This window comes from Mobula birostris, chromosome 26 (genome assembly GCF_030028105.1).
Source record: "Mobula birostris isolate sMobBir1 chromosome 26, sMobBir1.hap1, whole genome shotgun sequence".
Taxonomy (NCBI): Eukaryota; Metazoa; Chordata; class Chondrichthyes; order Myliobatiformes; family Myliobatidae; genus Mobula; species Mobula birostris.
In genome coordinates this window covers 13,625,553-13,642,117 of record NC_092395.1, presented here as the reverse complement: position 1 = coordinate 13,642,117, position 16,565 = coordinate 13,625,553, and the positions used below count along the sequence as shown (strand labels likewise).

Genomic DNA, 16,565 nt, shown 5'->3' with positions numbered 1-16,565 from the left:
GTAAACTGCCCATGAGAGTAAAATGAGTTACCTCAAATCTAGGGCTATATCCACATTTGCACTTAGCCATGTACTGTTTTCATCTCAGGTTTCATTGAAGGTGGTACAGCACTTCGTTCTCCAAAGCCATTTCTTTCCAAATGCTAGCAAAGATCCTTAGAAGTTGTGAATTGTTATAAAGATCTTTAATGGACTTGGAACACCTTCCTGAACAAGATGACTGCACAAAATTTAGATGTGCCCAATTTTGTTTTTAAATTATTATAGCAGCAGTGTTTTTTTTTTAAACTATTATAACATTTATCCCAGCATTTCTGATAACTAATTCTAGACCTTTCAGCTCCTGGTACTATTTTTATCACTTTATAGATATTAGTTTTAGATAGAAACTTTACATTTTGTTTTCAATTAGCCCTTGGCTCTCAATATTGTTGCAAAGCCACCGGCTTTTGAGGAACACAAAGTAACAGGCCCTTCAAAAGAGATTTCTTTCTGAAATTTGTCATACGGTATTAAAAATAATTTTTATTCCAATTTAGTAGCAGTGCACAGGAAGGCTCTACTTCAGAATTTATCCTTTTCCAAAACGCACATAAGAGTGCAGCACCACAAATCTGCTTAGGTGTTTATATGCATTAGAAAAAAAAAAATAGAAGCTCAAGACTAAAAGTTCAGAATAATCATTCACAGCGCCATCCTAAATATAAGTATCAGAATTGGTAGTGATCTTGTGCATGCCAGGCATGGGAGGAAGATAAATAATCAGTACGTATTTCATTAGTTTTCCTTCAACTTATTGTAAAGAGATTTCAGTGTGGATAAACTTAACACTGCACTGATACTTTGACAGTTTACAGTAACGGTGAGACTGTGCATCTAGAATAACTTCACAGGAAATCTATTCATATTTTAATTGTCAAGGTTAAGTGGGATAATGCAGTTAATGTTCATCTACAATTAAACAGTGATATTTATCTCTACTGCTGACTCTTGGGTCTTTTTAACACTCACCCGTCACCATTTGGTTCCAAGATGGCTCTTCACCCACTGCTTTTCCCCACTACAGAGTGCAGTACAGTTAATCCCTTCCTAGACTTCTATTTTATCCCATCCCCCAAAAATCCAACTACAGGAAAGTCAGCATTATGAGTCAGATATTTCTTTTAATGAGGCTTCGTGAAGCCCATTTCCAGTACAAAAAAAGTCAACTCTAAACCACTTGAACATACAACATAAAAAGCCATTTCCAAATATTTCTCATCCAGTACATGTCCATCTTATAAAGATACAGTGCTCAGAACTTCATTTAATTTTGGAAGAATCTGGAACAAGGCTGACGTTGTTTACAGTGTACAGAACTTTTCTGAAAGATGCACAGATGTCCAATTACGTTAAAAACAAAGCCATTTATCTTCAGCAGTTTAAGTGGCAGACAAATATCTTCTGTTTCCATGTTGGTTTCCTACCTTGCTACACTAAAGGAACTTTTCAAATGACAGCTTTTACAAGAATAAGTGGCTATGAAAGCCTTTATTTTTAATTAAAGACCACAGCTTGTTCAGCTTCTATAAAACATCAGTTTGCTTACCATAAAAATAGACTGAGAACACAGTTAACCCCCTTTTGCATTTCTTCCCCCAGTGAAATTCCAGTCAACTCCACAACTTCAATTCGGAAATAACTAAACTTCTGCGAAGCATTTGAGTAACGTTAACATAAAATAAAGAAACTGATCTGAACTTAAAACCTGGGAATACTACTAAAAAATAAGTTTTGCCAAGTGCCTGAGAATTCTAGGTTTGTTAGATTGTTTAATTCTAAAATTACTGAGACAACCCTTAGTGTGCATCCTCATGCCAGAAGCTGTCAGGCTGTGATTAACAAGGCCAAACTGAAATTCTACAAGGTATGAGGATACAAGTACACAATACGATTCCACGGAGCTCCGAAAATCTTTATAAATACAGCCATAGGAAGGACGATCTTGAGTCAAGAAGATTTATTTATTCGTTGTGTGTAGCTGAGAACAAGAAGCAGGTACAATTTAAAGACTGCAACAGTAATCATAGCTTCCTTTCCTACTCTTAGATTAGTGGTATGGACTGATGATCATAGTTTAGCACTTTTGTTGTACAGTAGACTTATGAGGCACAACAGAACAATGAAAACATTTGCATTCCCATGTCAGTGTCAATGCAATCACACAGGGGGATTATAAGCAGGGAACTGGTTAAGTTTTTTTGATAAATTTAGTTGGATAATGAACCTGCCCCTTTTCAAAAATTTAGAATACACTGCTGCTTCTTTGATTTTGGTTCAACAGTTGGGTGCCAAATGGAGTGCATAAACCTGTGGGCAAATCCTTTTCGCTATCCAAAATGAATCACATGCAACAACTAGAGGAAAGGTAAATAGCCCAAGATTTAAAATTTGTGATCATTTTGTAAATTGTGCACTGCTGCAGTTTACCTATGGAACTTGGTAGCAAGGATGATATTACTGGCCAAGAAATGGTTCATTCCCCGAGACCCAACAGACCTTCAAGCCCAGAACATATCATCAGTAGATCTTTCTTGCCCTTACAGATGCACTGTTGACTAGTTTAATAGGAGCTATCAATGATGCAGTGCAGTAATGTAATTATTTTTTTCAAGTATTCAGTAATCAGGTTATAGTTAATAATCCAAAACATTTTGGGGTGCTATTCACATGCAGGTTAACTAATTAATGGCTTTTCACGTTACATTTTTCCCCTAAAATTAAGATAACTACATCTAATCAGAACATTATAATGGCAACCCCAGCCTAAAAGTTCATTTCAATTTTTAATAGCACCTACCTTAACTGTCATAGCTATCCCTGTAAGAGCCACCACCGCCATAGCTCCCTTGACTCCTGGGGACAAACAAACATTCCTGTAGTGTTTCGCAGATCACTCAATGATAACAACTTTCACAGATCACATCACTGATGACAAAAATTATCTAAACGCGAATAGAATATATGCAAATAAATGATAAGCGGTTTTACCTATCTCTGTTATAATAGTCCCTTGATCCCGAGTAACCACTTCTTGAATCATAGCGTGCAACATATCCTCTGTCTCCGCCACCTGAGTACGAATACAAAGTACAAGGATGTTTTAGCAATTATTGTTTGGGAACAAGAGCTATAGAGGGTGGACAAACTTTGATTGTTTACTCTGGAGCACCAAAGACCTGATAGAGGTTTAGAAAACTAAGAGAAGCATAGAAAAAGATTCTGACTATCTAAGGGTAGAAATATTAAACACTAACAAGCATAGATTTAAGGTGAGAGGGGAAGTTTAGAGGGGAAGTTTAAAGGGGATGTGTAGGGTTAAGTTTTTCAGATAGTGATGAGTCCCTAGAATACACTCTCATTCACGATTGTGGCAGTAGATACAATAGTGGTGTTTAATAGGCTTTCAAATAAGCACATGATCTATGCAGAGAATAGACAACTATGGATCAGGAGCAGGCAGAAGTGATTTATATTAATTTGACATTGTGGGACAAAGGGCTGTGATGCACATTTGCATATTCTAGGCAAAGAGAACACATTAAATAAAACCATACTAGAAACTTTCAGTGGCCACTGGTTTCTCCGGGTGCAGTCAGTTTAATGTTGTATAAAGTCAGCAGAAATCAATGGTAATCAAATAGAATCAACTTACTTAACCTTCATAACTGGAAACTTAAAGAGGATAATTATTTTCAATCAATCAAGTTACATACCTCTAGAAAATCCACGTGCTCTACGTCCAGACCCACCACGGAAAAATCCACGACTGCTTGAATTTCCACCTCTGTAACCTCGGGAACGGTCTCCAGAAGACTTTCCAGCTTGATCGACTCTAACCTGACGCCCATCGATAGACTGGAATCGTTGAAGAATGTTATTGTTTGACCAATAGTCTTATTGTTAAATACAAAGGGGAGTTTCAACTTGTATAGTTTTCATAAATTTCCTGTACATTCTGTAAGAGCAGTTGAAAAATCAGATTCTATAGCATGTTCCTGTGAATTAAATTGTGCCCAATCTTGAACTTCTATTGAAGTGTGGACTCCATTATAAGTGAAGCAGCTAATTTGAATTTCATTTTCAGTAAAAATATTAACTAGAATGTCCCAGTGGTTTCATGGGATGTACAAGAAAAATAACTGCCCTTTAATCAAATGGAGAGAAAATAGAAAGGCGAGCAAAAATTTGGGCAAAGATGATAGCAAGTATGGAATTCCAGAACTTGGGTCCCAAAGAGCTGTAGATACAGCAGCCAGTCTTGAACTGGACTGATGCACAGGCAAGGCTGTTTCAAGAGGAATGCAGAATTGGAGAAAGTAATGAGAGAAAAAGCGCGAGACAAGTTCTGCTCATCAACAAGAATGCTGATTGGCTGCAGAGGGAATTCATGCAGTACACAGCACAGGGAACATGACCTGAATTAAAACAAATTTGCGGAGAATGGTCAATTAGATTCAGGCCAGGAAACCACGGGAAATACTGTTTAAAAATAAACAAAGCATTTATTAAGATGACAGATGAGGGAAAAAACTGGCAAAAATATCATAAAGATTTAGAAACTGTTACAGAGGAAATGAAATTCAAAGAATCCTCCACGTGATTGGAGTCCAAATGTACAAGTTTCAATTTGTCCTACACAAGTTCAAACATCAAAAACAATTATATAAATTCTTGGTTAAAGAGGAAAATATCGCTCTTTTATCTCATTCAAATCACCTCAAAGGCGAGGCGACACAAGGGACCACCGACCTGGAATCTGGGGCAAAATAAAGGAGGTGCTGCTAGAACGCAGTAGGTTTGGTAGCATCCACAAAGAGACAGTCAACATTTCCAATTCATCTACCATGATAGTGGAGCAAGAGTAGATAGGTGGAACCAGGTGAAGAGGGGTTGATAGGCAGTTGGAGTCAGGTGGAGGATGGAAAGGTGGAGAGAAAGACAGAAACTGGGTGGTGATAGGTGGAGGCAAAGGCTGCTGATGATGGAATTCAATAGGAAAGGAAAGTAAGAGGAATAGGAAGAAAAGTAAATAATGGAGGAATAGTATGAATGGAAAGAACAGTATCTCACAGGAATGTATGAACAAAACTATTCAGCCAAGGTAGATACTCATAAATGCAACAAATTTAAAAAATATTATACATAATATCAACAAATGTACAAAGTATACATTTTACCTTTCCATTCATGGCTAACATAGCATCCTTTGCATCGTCGGGATTCTCAAAGGTGACGAAACCAAAACCCCTTGATCTTTGCGTCTCCCGATCTTTAATTACAATAACTAAAGCAGATAAGCGAAAAACGATTCAAGTTAACAGAGGCCGCCTCACGACCAACAAGAAACAAAAAACTTTTATAACCTGTTATAAAACAGAAACATTTAATAGTTGTAAGCTGAAATAGAAAACCTACTCCAGTTTATTCCCCTGCAATAATGTTTCATGCGTAATTGAAAGAAGTAAAATTCAGGACTCCTTCAGGCTATTATGGGCCCTAGCTTCTAAACAAGCCTCCCCACGATATATACTGCTGCCCATACAATTTCTAAATACAGCCATCCAAGAAAAATCCATCGCACTAGTTATGTGTAAGAGAATTAAAGTGCTGAATTTCAAGGTCAGGCCGCGAAATATGATGGAACAAAATATAGTAAATACCGTAATCACTATTCTTAAAACCCAGCGCCACACGTCCACGTCAATAATTCAGCTAGGACAAACAGGTATAATATATAAATGCATTGTTAACACATACCGATTATATTTAGAGACGACGGCGCATACCAACCTTCAGATATCTGTCCATATTTGGAGAAGACTGATTCCAATGACTGCTCGTTCGTGTCGAAGTTGAGACCACCGATGAAGAGCTTTCCTTCGTCCGACATCCTACTTCACCTACCGGGGGTGGGGGTGGTGGAGGGGGAAGAGTGGTGGCTGAATTTCGGTTGCATGGGAGCTCGGCGAACGTCCATTCCCCGCCCCCGCCGAGCGCTCGCCGCACTGCGGCAGGATCCGGGTCTCCGCCGCAGACCGGCGCCCACCCGCCCGGTTCCATCCCGACAAGGGGGCATTTATCCCCCTCTCACAAGGAAATCGCCCTCACGTCCCCTCCCAAACGAAATCCTCCCCCCCTCCCCCTTTATTCTTCGAGATCTTCACCTTGCGGATTTACAATAAACCAGAAGGGCAGTTAAGTCCGATTAACGGTAAATGGGTGCAGATTCCGCAGCGCTCTTTTATCCCGGACCGAAACAAAAGGCAGAACAATTTTCCAAAGGCAGCGCTTGGTTTCAGAAAGGGCGCTGCAAACCCGGTCTTGACCCCCGGATGAAAAGGCCTCATCCCCCAGCAGCAGGTTGAACAATCATCCCCGACTCAAGAGGAAAATAAAAACCACACAAATGAAACTTGCGCCGAAGAGAATGGCGTGAAAGCAGCAAAGGAAAACGTAGTTACAGCACAACACCACGGACACTTACGACAAAATGTACACCACCGTCGCTCGGAAATAGGAGCGACCCCGACTGGTATTTGTAGGCACTCACCCACCCCTCCCCCAGTGCACTGCGCAGGCTCCAATCCCCCTCCCACCCCACCACGTTCTTCGTTCGGTCAGCAAAGTGGCAGGCACAACGACCGGGATTTATCTAAACGTGTCGGGTTCTTCTTCGGTTGTTCCGTCGACGACGTCCACTCCTTTAACGGTGAGATCTTTGATGACTACACAGTCCTATCCTGGACCCACAAGCTCTATTGCAGGTGGGACATGTATATGTAGTAATGGTGGCAACCATGTTGGGTTAAATGCAACAAATTAACAAATTTATCACGATTTGACCTCGAATGCAACGCACGGCTTGATATGGAAACACTAATGCCCGTGAATGGAAGAGTTTACGAACAATGGAAAAGCCTAGTCTATTACAAGGAAAGCTAATCCCACCGTTGCTACAAAGGAGCGCTGCCAAGAGAAAGCAGCATTTATCATCATCACCCCCAACCCACCCCAGCCTACGGCTATCTCTTCTCACTGCTGGCATTGGGAAGGAAATATTGGAGCCTTAGGTCCCACACCACCGAGTTCAGGAACAGGTATTATCAACAATCAAGCTCCTGAAGCACGTGTAGAACTTCCCTCACCTCACTGATTCTACAATCTATGCATTCACGGAAGGATGTTACAACTAGTGTTCTCAATGTTCAGTTTTTTTTGTATTTGCAGTCTTAAAACCATAAGATTAGGAGGAGATTTAGGCTATTTGGTCCATCAAATCTGCTCCGCCATTTAATCATGACTGATTCATTTCCTTCTCGGCTCCAATCTTTTGCCTTCTCCCCATAACCCTTAATGCCCTGACTAATCAAGAATGTGTCAACCTCTGCCTTAAATATACCCAATGACTTGGCCTCCACAGCCAACTGTGACGATTTGCAGATTCACCATTCTCTGGCTGAATTCCACATTTCCGTTCTAAACGGCCGTCCCTCTATTCTGAAGCTGTGCCCTCGCCATAGGAAATATCCTCTCCACATCCGCTCCATCGAGGTCTTGCAATAATCGATTGGTTTCAATGAGTTTCTCCCCCACCCCCATTCTTTTGAATTCTGTTGAGTACAAGCCCAGAACCATCCTCATATGGTAGCCCTTTCATTCAAACATTCTCGTTAACTTTCTCTGTCCAATATCAGCGCATCCATGAAGAGCCCAAAACAGCTCACAATACTCCCAAGTGAGGCCTTACCTGTGCCTTCAATATTACATCCTTGCTTATACATTCTAGGTCTCTCGAAATGAACGCATTGCATTTGCCTTGCTCACCAACTCAACCTGTAAATTAACCTTCAGGGAATCCTACACGAGGTCTCTCTAGTATCTTTGCATCTCCGATTTTAGAAAATAGTCTACCTTTTTATTTCTTCTACCATACTTCAGGACACTATTCCATCTGCCATTTCTTTGCCCATTCTATTGTCTAAACCCTTCTGTAGCCTTCCTGCTTCCTCACCACCGTCTATATTCATATCATCCTCAGACTTAGTCACAAAACCATCAACTCTGCCATCCAATTCACTGACATAACAAAATTAAGTTTTTCCATTGGAACACAGTAGTCAAGACCGCCAAAGGCTCCATTTATTCCCACTTTGTCAATCAGCCAATGGTCTTTCCTTGCTAGCTTCTTTCCTGCAATACCATACTGTTAAGCAGCCTCACATGCACCTTGTCGAAGACCTTCTGAAAATCTAAAGACAATATCCACAGAATCTCCTTTGTCTATCCAAACTTGTTAGTTCTCAAATTCCAACAGGTTTGTCAGGCAAAAATTTCCTTTAAGGAAACTACGCTATCTTCATATTTTATCATGTCCCTCCAGGTATCCTTAAACCACATCCTTTAACAATAGACTGCAACATCTTCCAAACCATTGAGGTTAGATTAGCTGGCCTATAATTTCCTTCTGCCTCTCTCCCTTCTTGAAGAGTAGCATTTGCAATTTTTAGCCCTCAAAAGCATGCCATAATCTATTGATTCTTACTAATGCCAGATAATCTTACCAAGATAATTATTAATGCCTTCACAATCTCTTCAGCCACCTCTTTCAGAACCCTGAGGGCGTATTTATCCACTTTCATACCTTTCAGTTTCCCAAGCACCTTCCTTCTCGTCATTCCATCTTTACAACTTACTTTCCTTCTGTTCAAGCTTCCCAATCCTCCAACTATTTTTTTTTACTGTTATGCCTTTCTGTACACATTGCCAATCTGTGTGCACTTTCTTATTCTTTTGAAATTTCTTTGTATGTAAAATACATCTCAGCATAATATATGGTGACATCAGCATACTTTGATAATAAATTTACTTTGAATGCAGGGCTTTCTGAGAAGTATTAATTAAAATGCTACTAACAGAACCATGGATAGAAATGTCAATCACCAGCTTCACCTTCGTGCAATCTCAGTAACAAAGTTAGGATCAGTTTACTAGTTTGAGGCATCATGCGTAACAATGTGGAAGTGGTGTTGCAGTTCTATCAAGTGGGTTAGGGGCACTATGGAGTATTGGAGGCAATTCTAATCACCCAATACAGTAAAGGATGTCAAGCCTTTGGATGCACAGACTATCTGGACTAGAGGGCACGAGCTACTTGGAGATATTGACAAGCTTGGGTTTTCTTTGGAATAGCAGAGGCTAAAGGGAAGACCTGACAGGTATAAATAACAGGGTAGGGAGAAACATCCTCTCCTCCCCCTCCCAAATAATGAAGAATTCAAGATGAGAGCGCCACACCAATATGAGAGGATGGAGTTTTAAGGACATATATAGGGCAAGGGTGGTAGACGTCAGGCAGTTATTACAGGTAAATGTTTGTGGCATGTTTAGCAGACACACTGGCCAAAAGGACCTGTTCTGCTGTTTTGTTATTAACCCCCAACTTGCTAATACTCTAAAGAACTGTCAACATATTTGTGCTCTATTAAATATTGCAACACTTCAGGAATCAATACAATTTTAGGCTAAACTCAAAAACAAATTACATTATAGCAACATGTTAAAATCGATTTGAGCTGTAAGGGACCAAAAGGGTACTGGATCAGCTCAAGAAACAGTCAGGCTTCTATGCAGGGAAAGGGACCATCATGTTTCAGGTCAAGACCCAATACAGATGAGGTCAAGCTATTACCCTCCATAAATGCTACCTGGCCTACTGCATTACACCAACATTTTTCCTATTGCCCTTGATTTTCTTGTATCTGCAGTCTCACATCAAGGATATAGGAATATCCAAGATAGAGATTCAAACATGTGCGCATATTATACTTGAAAAGATGCAACATCCGAAATATCACTTTATTGGTAATCAAAAAAACCATGCAGGAAACTTTTATGGTCACTCAGCATCAATGGAAAGAAAAGAAAGTGAACTTTTCAGAACTATACTCAAATTGTGAGCTCATTTTACATATTCAGGTTATGGGAGCTGTAATGTAAAACCAACTGATATGAGTTTTGAAAGAGAAAATGTGTGATTCAGAACCCCTGGAAAGCAAATCCTTAACAAGTATCACCAAGTATATATACACACTTCTGATGCACTCATTTACAAATTCATGTTCATGTTTAATGAAACTACCTCAAAGCCTGAGTTCCTATATTACAGGAAACACAGCACATGCAACATTTTGTAATAAGTTAATTTGCTTCCATTATAAAAAAAAATAATTGAACAAGACTGCTCAGGCTAGGAAGATATATCAATGCATCCTGGTCCAATTCTTTCCATGCCTCTAAATCCCATTCTAAACACTCCATCCTAATAGCATAGCTCAGCAGCAAATAAAAATAAGGGGCATTTGCAACCAGTGACCCATGTAATTTGAGGCCCCTTTTACGGCAGAAACAATCTGTGACAATTACAAGTCACATTTTCAACACTATACATTGGCATGCAAAAGTTTGGGCACCCCAGTCAAAATTTGTGTTACCGTGAATAGTTAAGTAAGTAGAAGATGAACAGATCTCCAAAAGTCATAAAATTAAAGGTGAAACATCCTTTTCAACATTTTAAGATTAGTGTATTATTTTTGTTTTGTACAATTTTAGAGTGGGGAAAAAAAGGAAAGGAGCACCATGCAAAAGTTTGGGCACTCCAAGAGATTTGAGCTCTCAAATAACTTTTACCAAGGTGTCAGACCTTAATTAGCTTGAGGGCTATGGCTTGTTCACAGTCATTTTTAGGAAAAGCCATGTGATGCCAATTTCAAAGCTGACTCTTCAAACCTTGTCCCAACAATCAGCAGCCATGGGCTCCTCTAAGCAGCTGCACTCAAAAAATTAAAATAAATGATGCCCACAAAGCAGAAGGCTAAGAAGATAGCGAAGCGTTTTCAGGTAGCCATTTCCTCAGTTTGTAATGTAATTAAGAAATGGCAGTTAACAGGAACAGTAGAGGTCAAGCTGAGGTCTGGAAGACCAAGAAAACTTTCCGAGAGAACTGCTCGTAGGATTGCTAGAAAGGCAAATCAAAACCTCCGTTTGACTGCAAAAGACCTTCAGGAAGATTTAGCAGACTCTGGAGTGGTGGTGCACTGTTCTACTGTGCAGCAACACCTGCACAAATATGACCTTTATGGAAGAGTCATCAGAAGCAAACCTTTCCTGCATTCCCACCGCAAAATTCAGCATCAGAAGTTTGCAAAGGAACATCTAAACAAGCCTGATGCATTTTGAAAACAAGTCCTATAGACTGATTAAGTTAAAATAGAACTTTTTGGCCGCAATGAGCAAAGGTATGTTTGGAGAAAAAAGGGTCAGAATTTCATGAAAAGAACACCTCTCCAACTGTTAAGCACGGGGGTGGATCGATCATGCTTTGGGCTTGTGTTGCAGCCAGTGGCATGGGGAACATTTCACTGGTAGAGGGAAGAATGAGTTCAATTAAATACCAGCAAATTCTGGAAGCAAACCAAAAAAAAGCAAAAAAAGCTCAAGATGAAAAGAGGATGGCTTCTAAAACAGGATAATGATCCTAAACACACCTCAAAATCCACAATGGACTACTTCAAGAGGTGCAAGCTGAAGGTTTAGCCATGGCCCTCACAGTCCCCCAACCTAAACATCATTGAAAATCTGTGGATAGACCTCAAAAGAGCAGTGCATGCAAGATGGCCCAAGAAATCTCTCAGAATTAGAAGCCTTTTGCAAGGAAGAATGGGTGAAAATCCCGCAAACAAGAATTGAAAGACTTTTAGCTGGCTACAGAAAGCATTTACAAGCTGTGATACTTGCCAAAGGGGGTGTTACTTAGTACTGACCATGCAGGGTGCCCAAACTTTTGCTTCAAGCCTTTTCCCTTTTTTGTTACTTTGAAACTGTAAAAGAAATAAAAAAGTAACCTTGCTTAAAATATTAAAGAAATGTGTCATCTTTAACTTTATGCCTTTTGGAGATCCAGTCATCTTTTACTCGCTTAGCTATTCACAGTAACAGAGAATTTGACGAGGGGTGCCCAAACTTTTGCATACCACTGTATATGAATGCAATGCAAACATAAAAACTGAATTGCTGAAGGCATGTTCCAGTTTACATTAAGACAAACTACTCCAGTACAAAGCTGACACTAGTTAATTACCCAGAGAAGGCAATATTAATCCTAACTACATTAGCCCTTCTGATCTTGGACGCCAAACATTCAAGTTCTAATCTTCTATGACAAAGTACACAGTTACAGCAGCCCAGGTTTACTATCAACTTTGAATGATACCTGTGGTATTTGCAAAGTATTCCTGAACAAAGTGGATTTCCCCCAATTATATGATTTATTTGCACATTCCAAAGATGCAATGACAAGTTAATTGGCTACTAGTGTAGGTGAGTGACAGGAGAATGAGAATTAATAGGCACTTGAAATGTAATACTGCAAGGAAATAGGACACATTGGGATAAGATGGAATTGGACCAAATGGCCTAAGTCATTAGAAAACAAGTGTGATGGGGCTACACTAACACCCAAAGGGAAATATTAAAAGAAATATCGAAACATTATTCAAGTAACAGATGAGGCGCACAACTAAAATCAGTAAATTTATCACAAGGTAACCTTCCCCTACATGAGAAAGAATACACTTCTGAAATTGACTGCCTAAGTAATGCCCCTTCAGAAAAAGTGTAGTTCTCTGCATAGCATACATCTGCAGAGAGTGTGTTAATTGAATGTTATCAAGGAATTTTGGTACACACGCATGTGGTTACCTATCTTAATTGCTAAACTGGCCAACCAGGAACCTAGAAAAATTTTTTTCTTGGCAATCTTTCAAATTTAATACCAAAAATTTAAGGACATCTTAATAGAAAAACATTACAGGTTTAATTTCAGTAAGTTATAAACAAATGAGATTTGGCCTAGTTTCCTACAATATTCTGCCATTTTTGCTTTAGTCACTCAGATTTCAATCATTAAGTTTCAATCATTTTAATTGTTAAAAATAAAAACATTTGGTAGAAAACTCAATTGAAATACATTTTAATAAAATCATTTACAATACATTATTGCTTTTCTTAAAGCAATCAGCAATATAGAATTCAAATGAGATTAGGTAGTACTCAAATACAATGAATATATCAGGAGAGGAACTGAGGTAACAGGAGGAAAAAAATTGTAATATCCAAAGTGTACACAAACTTAGGTCATAGGGTATGTAGCAAGTTTTGTTTTTCTTGCAAACTAGAGAGGACTTCACAATTTAATGAATACAATAGTTTTATAATCAAGTTCAGTTTATAATTGGAGGAAAACAAAAACTATACTGAACACAGTTCTAATGAAGTCTTCGTTACCCAAACAGACATTAACTGCAACTAATTACTTTTTTCCAAATTTTCTTCTTTCTTCCCAGCATATGGGCCAGTCTGAAATAAATAAATAGACCATTAAAAGATTGCTCAATTAATACTCATCCAACAGACACATAGAACAGGAAAGATATTCATGTTTTAGAGCCACAGCTTTCATTTTAATTTTTTTTTTAATTATTGTTGTCAATTTCTAGATTGACAAGAAGGTGACAGAAGCAAATGGAGGTTGGGGCTGGAATATGCAGTGGCTTATTAACTTATCAGCTTGTAGTTACTTGGAATGTGGGAGGAAACAAACATCTGGGAGAAACTCGAGGTTGCAGGGAGAATGTGCATACTTCACAGAGGTAACAGAGACAAGAATGGAACACAAGTTGGAGAAGAGCCAGCACTTGTCATTGTGCTGCCCAAGTCAGAACCCTTATACAATTCTAAGAACAAAGAACAAAATTCAAAGAACAAAACCTATTTGGCAACTTGGGAGATTACTTGAAAGCAATATTCCTCTCCTCCCCAACATTCCCACAATTATGCTGATGGAATTAATGCAGCCATTCAAACTAAAATTACAATGATAGTTAATACACAATTCTAATATGAAACAAGATGTACAAAGCATTAAAATACAAGTTAACCCCAGTTTTGTAATTTATCAAATGATTTTAATTGGGACTGAGAAAAAACTAAACTGGAATACTCACTTTCATTTATCGTGACTGAAGTCTCTTCCAAAATTAAAACACGACTGTCATCTTTCTTCAGAGGTTTTTTTTATTCTAAAAACAGAATAAATTAGTGTTAACTTCTTAAATTTCCAATACTAATTTATCACTTTTATATAAGCAGAAAAAGCCAAAAAAATTTAAAGACCATCTTTCAAAACACTTTCAAAGGTTACAAGTTCTGATGGATGTGTACAAACTAATATGTTAAATTAAATAACATTTACCTCCAGGTTTTTTTTAAAATTGCATTTATACAGTGCATTTCAAACTTGGGATGTCACAAAGCACATTATGGCTCATTGTTTTAAATGAGAGCAGTATTCTCATGTCAGAGATAGCCACACACAGCAGGCTTGCTCAAACAGGATTACATTGATGAATGCTAAATAATAGATAATACTGACCATCTAAGAATGCTCGTCTGAAGCTGCCATGGAGCTTTTTGTCCATTTGAGAGCAAGCAACTGATAGTAAACATTCGAGACAAATGCACTCTTAGTTGTGACATTGGAGGTGGACAAGGAGAATTTAAGCTTGGAACTGAAAAATCTCCAGATGCCCAACTCATCACAAATGTGGTTTTTTGGAGTACGTGAAAATATTCAACCTACTGCAACTTATAAGAAGTTAACATTGGCAGGCCCAATAAGTTCTGCATTTATAGAAGTAGTCAGTATACAATGAGAAAATGCTAAAACACCATAGGCACCACTGCTTTTGGGATGCAGGGACTTAGATTGAAATCAGAGGATCTTAAACCAGTCTGGAAACCTGTTGTACAACATTGGCAATAACATGCTACACACAGGAGTTGGGATATTTGATGAAAATGCATGAGAAGACAATTTTTTCTCCTCACGGCTGAACAGAATAGTTGACCCATGTTGTTGAGTTACTCGCGACTACGATGTGTAGAAAAGATCAATTTCATACAAGTCCTGCATTGATCTTCGTTCAACAGGAACAGGTCAACTTGGCCTATGTGCATGCAATAGGGGAAAATTATTTTTTTTTTTTGAACTGAGAGGTGCACCCTAAAAAGGACCCAAGAAGCAAATCCACTTCAATTTATTCCAATCTATCACGATAACATTCAAAACAAATTGGGTTAACAGAATGGGAAATGTGGACATTGCACAAGAGCAAAAGGAGTTACCTCGAGGCTATGATTATATCCATTGCTGCATTAGTCATAACCAGCTGAAGTTTCTTTGCAGGAGGAATACGTCATTCTTCAATGCCACTACTTTCATCAGAGCCAGCAAAAATCTTGATTTTGTAAAGTATGAAAATCTTTGACAGGTAATGTGGATTGATATCTTAATGTAATATTGCACAGGTTTAAAGGTCAACACAAGCAGCAAGTACCTCAGGTAAGTGTACAAGATATTGGGTAAGGGGAGAAGGATATGGAAGAATTTAAGTTCCGCATAACTCGAACCATTTAAAAACCTTCAGCATGTTGATGCAAACTAATGTTCCAATTTCTCTCTAAATTGTAAGGTGGATACTATTCCAGAATAGTGTTGAGAAATTCCTTGAACAGCTATACAAAGCTAATCTAATTTTAAAGATAATTGTTTAATAATGAATGAATATTCCCCTCACTACAAAATTGGTCACTTCACAAATTAAAAACTGCTAATTCTAATTAATTAGGTGAGTTAAGTGGATCTCCCTTGTTTGTTGCTGAATTTAAACTGAAGTGCCCTTCCAAAAAACAAAATTATGAAAGGAGTACATGAGTTGTGAAAGTGGTTTCCACTGATAATTGAGACCAGAACTAGGGGACATAGTCTCAAGATTCTGGGGAATAAATTTCAGAACAGGAAAAACTGCTTTACCCAGATCAGTCTATCTGTGGAATTCTCTGCCTACAGAAGCAGTAAAGGCCACATCATTAAATATTTAATACAGCCTAGATAAGACTTTTGCATAGCAGCAAAATCAACCGTTATGGGGAAAAAGGCAAGTATGTGAAGCCAAGTTTGCGGCCAGAGCAGCTATGAGCTTATTGAATGGCAGAGCAGGTTTGACAAGCCAAATGGCCTACTTCCACTCCAATTTCTCATGTTCTCTCTTTCTAAAAGGAATACAAATACACTTTTTTTGTATATGCTAAAGAAATACAAGACTTACTAGGCTGGAGAGAAGAACAAGGGCAAGACCCAGAGAAATAACTTAAAATAAACAAGCAAATCATAGCCACTTCCAAAATGGCAGGCTCAAATGTTCTTGCTGCTGACAAATGTAGGAAATTCCGATTTCTGATCTCGTAAAATATGAATCTCTACGGGTTACCCATAAGATTTTTCATTACAAAGGGATCTTTTTCTTTTTAAAAAATCTCTACACATCTTCCTGGTAAATTGTAATGCATTTAGTAAAAATAAAGTTCACTACCCTGAGATTTATAATAAAGGTATGCATGTATAAATA

At 38.5% G+C, this 16,565-nt stretch overlaps 1 protein-coding gene across 14 annotated transcripts in view; it reads right to left on the bottom strand.

Moving 5' to 3' along the window:
• Positions 1 to 16,563, bottom strand: part of LOC140188015 (cold-inducible RNA-binding protein-like) — a 33,729-nt gene extending 17,166 nt beyond the window's left edge. For 6 of the 14 annotated variants that reach the window (XM_072243897.1, XM_072243893.1, XM_072243896.1 and 3 more), the window contains exons 1-8: positions 15,283 to 16,563; positions 14,103 to 14,177; positions 13,413 to 13,455; positions 5,833 to 5,942; positions 5,220 to 5,326; positions 3,756 to 3,897; positions 3,031 to 3,112; positions 2,840 to 2,895 (exon numbers count right to left, since the gene is read on the bottom strand). In XM_072243897.1, coding sequence (XP_072099998.1) covers positions 2,841 to 2,895; positions 3,031 to 3,112; positions 3,756 to 3,897; positions 5,220 to 5,326; positions 5,833 to 5,932 — 486 coding nt within the window. In that variant the 5' untranslated portion in view covers positions 5,933 to 5,942; positions 13,413 to 13,455; positions 14,103 to 14,177; positions 15,283 to 16,563 and the 3' untranslated portion in view covers position 2,840. Of the gene's footprint in view, positions 1 to 31; positions 2,021 to 2,839; positions 2,896 to 3,030; positions 3,113 to 3,755; positions 3,898 to 5,219; positions 5,327 to 5,832; positions 5,943 to 6,206; positions 6,497 to 6,526; positions 6,608 to 11,861; positions 11,919 to 13,412; positions 13,456 to 14,102; positions 14,178 to 15,282 lie in introns of those variants that run through there. The other 8 variants (XM_072243898.1, XM_072243903.1, XM_072243900.1 and 5 more) reach the window with 6 other exon arrangements.
• Between the last annotated feature and the right edge of the window lie 2 nt (positions 16,564 to 16,565).